The 6954-nt window shown below is 60.2% G+C and overlaps 1 protein-coding gene across 1 annotated transcript in view; it reads right to left on the bottom strand.

Annotated features, from left to right (window-relative positions):
* Nucleotides 1–1295: 1295 nt before the first annotated feature.
* Nucleotides 1296–6954, bottom strand: part of KREMEN1 (kringle containing transmembrane protein 1) — a 45515-nt gene continuing 39856 nt past the window's right edge. Inside the window, exons 6-8 of the mRNA XM_030885472.2 lie at nucleotides 6114–6272; nucleotides 4597–4681; nucleotides 1296–3075 (exon numbers count right to left, since the gene is read on the bottom strand). Coding sequence (XP_030741332.1) covers nucleotides 2907–3075; nucleotides 4597–4681; nucleotides 6114–6272 — 413 coding nt within the window. The 3' untranslated portion in view covers nucleotides 1296–2906. The remainder of the gene's footprint in view (nucleotides 3076–4596; nucleotides 4682–6113; nucleotides 6273–6954) is intronic.

Raw genomic sequence — 6954 nt, 5'->3', positions numbered from 1 at the left:
GCACCGTCCCCATCAGCCGTCCTGCCTGAGGGGAGGGACTGCGGGCGGACAGTTCTCGAACACTCCACACCAGGGCAGCTAAGCTGAGAGACTTGGCCAGGAGGTAGAACAGTGAGGAGAGTGAACAAGACACCAGAGGACACTGTCACAAGGTGAACAATGCCCAGGACAAGACCCGAAGCAGACACCAAATGGGCGGAGGGCGGTCACAGGGTGGCAGGCCCCGCTGGGGGTGGGACCAGGAGGGAGGGGCGGAGCTTCCAGGCTGTCCATTTCCACGGGGTGGGGGGTGGAGTTTACTTCTGGCATTACTTAGTGGTCATTCTATGCCATCCACGTCTAAGTGCTCAGAAGAGTTAAGTGCACTGTGGCCCAGGCTCGTGGGGCTTGGAGAAGGCCTGGCCAAGCTGACTCCTGACTGGGCGCTGAGTGTGGGTAGACGCCACACTCAGGGCACGGTCATCTTTGTGGGTCCTGGGCTGGTTGGGGTCCTGGGCCAGCCCACAGCTCAGAAGCGTCAGCACCCAGGTACCCGGCTTCCACCTGCAGTCCTCAGACTGCTCTCTCTGGAGTGTGTGTGTTGGGGGGACAGAGGGGCTCACTCCTACTAGTCATTGCTTTGCATGTGACAAACGGAGGAGTACTGGGGCGGGTCACTGCTAGGATGCTGGGGAGTCAGTCCCCTCACATCAGTACCACCAGTGGCGGTGGCTTTGGGGGACACTGGCTGAGGCAGGTCTGAGCCCTGTAGGTGGCTTTGGGCACAGAGGCCCCATCAGTAAACGGCCCCTCTGTCCTCTCATCAGCTGCTCTGCAGGGTGTGGTCCCCAGGCCTGGCCTTGACTTGAGTCTCAGGCTGCCCATCCACAGGGACCTCACTCCCTGGACCTCGGGTAGATCTGCCATGTTTTCAGCCCTCCCCCAGGGCCACCCCTTCCCCACCACCTCTGGCCCCAACATCTTCCCCTGCAAGTGGTCTCTTCCTGTCAGGCCCTGTGTCTCCGGTGCTTCCTCTGTGTGGAGTCCTCTGTGGGTGGGGAGGACTGCCTCTAGCCCAGCCCCAGCCTGAAGCATGAACGCCCATCCAGGGACAATTTACAGCCCTCCCCCCCACACCGTGAAGCCCTGGAGACCGGGTCGGTTCCTCGCTGGGCTGCCAACTCCAAGGTCAGCAGTTGGACTTCACCAGCCACTCCGAGGGAGAAGGATGGGGCTGTCTGCCCTTGTAAAGATTTCCAGCCTCAGGACCCCACAGGGGCAGAGCTGCCCTGCCCTGCAGGGCTCTGAGAGCCGGAACCGACACGCTGGCAGTGGGTTTGGTTTGGGATTTTCCCTGCACTGTAGCCAGTTGGGCAGGGGTTGCCCAGGGCTGCACTGGGGTCAGGGGGAGGCAGCTGGGCACCACAGCAGTCATTCTGGTGAAGGCAGCTCCGTCGCAGGCTTTCAGAAGTGCCCAGCTCAGAGCCTGAGGCATGAGGTGGAGGCTGGCGGGCAAGCGTGGTGCCCGGGAGCTGAGCCCCTCTCGTTAGATAAGCCCTTCCTGCTCCCTTGCTAGAGTCCTCCCCTCTGTGCTGCTGCCGGGGCTCCCCCTGCATGGTGCCTTCTATGAACCCCACCTGGCACCTGGGTCACCCAGGAGGGGCCATAAAAGCTGGGGGAGCAGGGGAGACAGACATGCCGTCCACGGCCAGGGCCCTCAGCACCAGGGCCTGTGGGCAGCAGCTGCTCCCGGACACTTGTCCTTTCTAGATCAAAGCGGGAGGACAGTGCCAGGCAGCTGTGCCGTCCCCATGGCGCCTGGAACATCCCACCCTCCTCTGGCGCTTCTGTCTGCCAGCTTTGAGCACCCCCTGGACTCAGGCTGCTGCTGGCCATCTGCCCACCGACCTCCGGGCGTGGCCGGGCACAGGAGCCTTGCTGGCGGGGCCGAGCCTGGGGAAGGGCTGTGGCCAGCAGTGACTGGGGGAGGCAGCGTTGGCCTTCAACAAGGCCTGAGCCCAAAGCCTTGGGGAGGGCGGCGCTCGGCCCAGTGGCCCAGCCTGCTGCTCGTGCAGCTGCTGCTGACAAATGCTCTGAGGCCCAGATGAGGGCTGCCGGCCCCCACTCCAGTTGGTGCCTTCCATTTTAGGTGCTCCCCCTGCACCAGCCCTCCCACGCCCAAGACTTCCAGGCCCACAGGAGACAGCTTCAGGGGCTTTCTACCTTCTTGAACCTGCAGTCAGTGGAGCAGGCATGTAGGCTCTGGGGTTCCTGGGGTGGGGGGCGCAGGTGGGATGTGGGGTGGGCCAGGACCTGGCCCTGAGGCCCACCAGCACGCACGCACGAGCAGCGCTGACTGGGTGCCAACAGCTACTTCTAGAATGGTCCATTGCAGCAACAGAATCAGCGTGTGTACGTGACCGCTCAAGCTTGCTCTGCTGGTCGTGAGTTACGGAAACAAAGTTGTCTCCACACCCCTTTCTCGGCCGGAGTCAGCCGGGCGAGCTCTGAGCTCCGTACACTCTGGAAGTGCTGATGCCCAGCGTGTGGCCAACCTTTCAGAGGCCGCAAGCTTTCTCTCCCTGTCTGACCCTGCTCCAAAGGTCACGATCAGGAAGGTGGACAAGAAACAAGGAAGAGTTAGCCCATCCCACCCTTGCACCCCATGCCCACTCCCCAGTGGGTGGCCATCTAGCAGGCGCCTGAGTCCAGGCCCCTGGGTCCCAGGGCAGGAGGTGGAGGGGTAGAGGCAGTGGGGCTGGGCGAGGGGGCGCTGTGGTTGTGGGGCAGGGTGAGCCCGACCCATTGCTCCTAAGTGAGAGCCCTCCCAGCTGCAGGATGTTGGCCCGGAGGGGCCAGGGCGTCAGTCTGGAGAGCCCGGGAGCTCTCTGCCCCACAGCTGGGCGTCCTCGGTGCTTGGCCAGGCTTTAGTCGCTCACGAGGGGGCTGCGGTCATCCTGTGGACTCTGCCCCTTGAGCTTCTTCTTAAAGATGGAGATGGAAGTAGAAGGCTTGTAAAAAATGCTCCAGATCTCCCCGGAAGTCCCTGGTTGGTGGCAATCCCGAAGGTCCCCGGAGGCAGGAATGCGATGGGACCTGCCAAACAGAACAGGGCTGAGGGTCAGCAAGAGAGAAATCCCAGAATCCCCTGCCTGCAGCCTCCTCAGTGTCTGCGGGGAAGAAAAGCCCGGAGCGGAGGAGCACGAGCACTGGCAGCTCATCAGATACCTGGTTCTAGGAAGGGGCCACCACGGGGTGGAGCGAGGCGAGGCCGAGGGACAGCCCATCCCCGGGAGCCACTGCCAGCCCAGGCCAGCTTCGTACAGCCAGAACTTTCCAGCAGGCAGAGTTATAGTTTTTAAGTTCTTTTCCTTAAGCAGCAAATGGTTTCTTCGAATGACGTGCTAGTCTGCAAGGCTACCTACCTGCTCTGTTCTGCTCTGAAGGGGGGGCCTGCAGACCGGCCCACCTCACCCCACCCCAGCCTCAGGGCAGCGGGAGAGGTACTGCCGAGGAGAGGAGGTCAGGCTGAGGTGGGCGCTACGCTGTGAGTGCCAGGGCCCCCAGGTGGCCCACTCTCTGGGTGCGGGGGACGGCCAGAGAGGCAGCCCCAGAATGGGGCATTTGTGGTCTTTTAAAAAAACATGGACGAAAGGCATGCGCGAGAGTTCAGTCGGCGATAATAATGACATTGTCTCCGCTGAGTAATGTAAAGCTGAGGGTGGAGAAGCCTGGGTGGGTGGCAGGCTGCAAAGATGGGAAAGAGGGGCCGTGGCTGCCATTCTCGTTGGGGGTGGGGGTGGTGCCTGAGCATGGGTGGAGACTGCCTGGACTGGGAACCCCAGGAAAGACAGATAGGAGCCCAGAAAAGCTGAAAAGGACCCAAGCCCAATCTCAATAGCAGCAGCCGGGGCCCCTTTCCCGGGAGGGGGGGTCTGTGCTGAGTGAGCAGCAAATGAAGGGACAGAAGTGGGTTTCATTTTCTTTCCCATTAGCCTTCCTTGAGGGATGAAGCTTTGATAGCTTCTGAAATAAGGGTTCTGATTGGTCAGCGAGAGAAATCCCAGTATCCTCTGTCTGTGACCTCCTCCCAAGGTCTGGGGGGAAGAAAAGCCAGTAGCGAGTTGCTACCGTGGCGGCTCCAGCTCCCGGGGGCCCGGTGTCAGAGCAGAAGGCATCCCCAAGGGGGTTCGGGGCTGACTCTGCAGAGGTCGGTGCCCCAACCTTTGACCAAGTGTCTCTGGGCGAACCTGCACGCCAGCCTTTTGGTTGGCAGCTGCGTGCTAGCTGTCTGCACAGCCACCTCCACGCACATGCGCGTGCTGCCCCCAGGTCGAGGACTCCGAAGAGACTGTGTGTCCTGGGGAGCTGTGCTCAGGCATAGAGAGCTCACTGCAGGGCCAGCGGCGCCACTCTTCATGCCCAGACCACCCCAGTCCCCGAGGGAGCCACACCCTGCAGACACAGGGGCAGGCACCAGCCCTCTGACCGCTGCCCATGACTGAGCAAGACCTCCGAGGGCCCGGTCTGACGGCCCCCAGCAGACACGTGAGACCGAGTGGAAGGGGATACAGAGGCTCCTCACCAGGTTGGGCGGCCTCACTCATCCATCCTCACCTGAGCGTGACGTGTAGAAGTACCTTGGCGATGATGGCTGTGACCGTGAGGATGAGGAGCGTGGCCAGGCCGTACACAGTCCATCCTGCAAGTGCAAAGGACAGGTGTGTGGGCTGGCGCAGGGGCACAGGCCTGGGGCATGGCAAGGTGTGGGGGGGCCCTCTGTTGGTGGGGATCCCGTGAAAGCCTGGCTGACTGGGCTGCCTCAGGCCCCCAAAGCACCCGGCTTTGCTCTTGAGCCCACTCTGGGAGAGAGACAAGGCAGGCAGGCAGCAGGGGTGGAGGGCAGTGTCTAAAGCACGCTGGGCTCCGAGTGTCTCCTCCCACTGGGATCCCATGCAAGCTCAGGTGAGGCCCGAGATGTGTGGCCTGTGAAGCCATCCCGGCAGGAACAAACAAATGACTCAGGGCACAGCTGCCCAAGCGGATTCGGCCAACCACCTACTTTAAGAAAGAAAAAAAAAGACCCAGTGCCCCTGTGGCCATGAAAAACATTTGTATTGTAGCCAATCAGCCAAGAGAAAGGGTAGGGATCTGCTGTTGCAACCTCCTGGGTCATTTCGGTGGCCCTGGGCTGCCCTCACTGGCCTACAGGAAGCCCGAGAACAGACGGACAGGCCCCAGACTAGGTCCTTGCTAGGGACCCTCTCAAGCCCCCCCAGCTCAGAAAGGCTTCCCCCTTCTTGTCAGAAAAGAGGGACTGGAAGCATATACTCACCCGGGTAGTGGGCTCAAGCCACAGCCCCCACCCCCTCTTCCCCTTCCTGCCCTGCTCTTTTCCAGAGCTCTTAGGGATAGCTGATTGGCTCCTTTCACTTCTTGCCTTTCTCCTCCCACTTAGAACATTAAGCCATGGGCAGGTGGGGATTTTGTTTAGTTCACTGTATTGTCCTAGATCAAGAGGGTGCCTGGCCCTATGGAAGCTCTTCAGTGTCTTTGGGAGGGATGGAAGGCTGAATGGGCGGTTGGTTGGTTGGTTGAGTGGGTGGATGGATGGATGAATGGATAGAAGGAAGGGTGGGTGGATGGATAAAAGGTTGAATAAATGGATGGATGGAAGGATGGATGGATGGATGGATGGATGGATGGATGGATGGATGGATGGAAGGAAGGAAGGAAGGATGGATGGATGGATGGAAAGTTAGATGCAACGATGGGTGGATGGAAGATTGGATGGAAGGATGGGTGAGTGGATCTCTTGCAAATACTAATGGCCTTAGGGAGTTGCAAGGTGGCATGTAGAAATATAGCCCAAGGTGGGCAATGCCAGATTCACAAACAGTGCAAAAGGCACAATTGGAGGTGAGCCCTTTCTCTTAAAAGCTGAGAACACGTCCTTCAAAGACCAGGACAAGCTACAAGCCCCAGGGGACAGTATCTCCAATGTCCCTCTGAAAGAGGAAACCATGCTCCCCCCACTCTCCCCCATCTCTCCAACCCTCTTTCTGTAACTACCAAGACTTCAGCATCCAGGTTCTTAGGTTCCCACCCGGCACCGCTAGGGTCCGAGGAGCTACCTGGGACCGTCTGTGGCGGGTGGCTGGGGCTGGTGGTGATGACGTAGAGGACTTTGGAGGACCGGGCAGCACTGACACTGAGGTTGGCCTGCTCGGTGATGCCCTCGGCCAGGGTCTGGTTGGCAGTGGACCTCTCCTGTGGCTGCTCGTCCTTGACAGCTGGAAGGTCAAGCAGAATGAGGGGAGACCTAGAGGGCAGTGAAGGCGGAGGCGATGGGGATGGGCCCCTTCCTCGGATTCGATCCTGGCTGAGGGTCTGAGTGGACTGGCTCCTCGTCGGCTGACCCCAAAGGGAGAGAGCTTGCCAGGCTCTGGCTCTGAAGGAGCCACCGACTCCAGCAGGCCCTCTTCCTTCCCACCTACTGGCCCCCTTCCTGGCCTCCTTCAAGCCCACCTCAGCCCCAGGCCACCCAGGAGCCCTGCTCAAGGCTCTGCTATTGCTCCCGGGACCACACACTCTAGGACGGTGGATCTCAGCCTTCCTAACGCCCCGACCCTTTCATACATTTCCTCCTGTGGTGGTGACCCCCAAGCCGTAACATTATTTTCGTTGCTACTTCATAAATCATTTTGCTACTGTTATAAATCGGGCGACCCCTATGAAAGGGTCATTCGATCCCCAAAGGGGTCTTAACTCACATGCTGAGAACTGCTGCTCCGGGCCTTAGACACCTTCCCCAGGCAGTGACCCGAGGTCACGCTCCCCCTCAGGAGGGCTCAAGAAAGAAAGACTGTCCACGGGTTCTTGGCACTGCCCCGCATGCTTGGAGGCAGGGGGACAGAGCAAATGGCCCCACCGATCCTTCCAAGTCTACCCTGCTTTCTCCAGGCTATGTTCATG

Source organism: Echinops telfairi, unplaced genomic scaffold (genome assembly GCF_000313985.2).
Source record: "Echinops telfairi isolate 266 unplaced genomic scaffold, ASM31398v2 ScPeMD7_29;HRSCAF=101, whole genome shotgun sequence".
Lineage (NCBI taxonomy): Eukaryota > Metazoa > Chordata > Mammalia > Afrosoricida > Tenrecidae > Echinops > Echinops telfairi.
The sequence above is the reverse complement of the archived record's forward strand: the minus strand, read 5'-3'. Positions and strand labels throughout refer to the sequence as shown.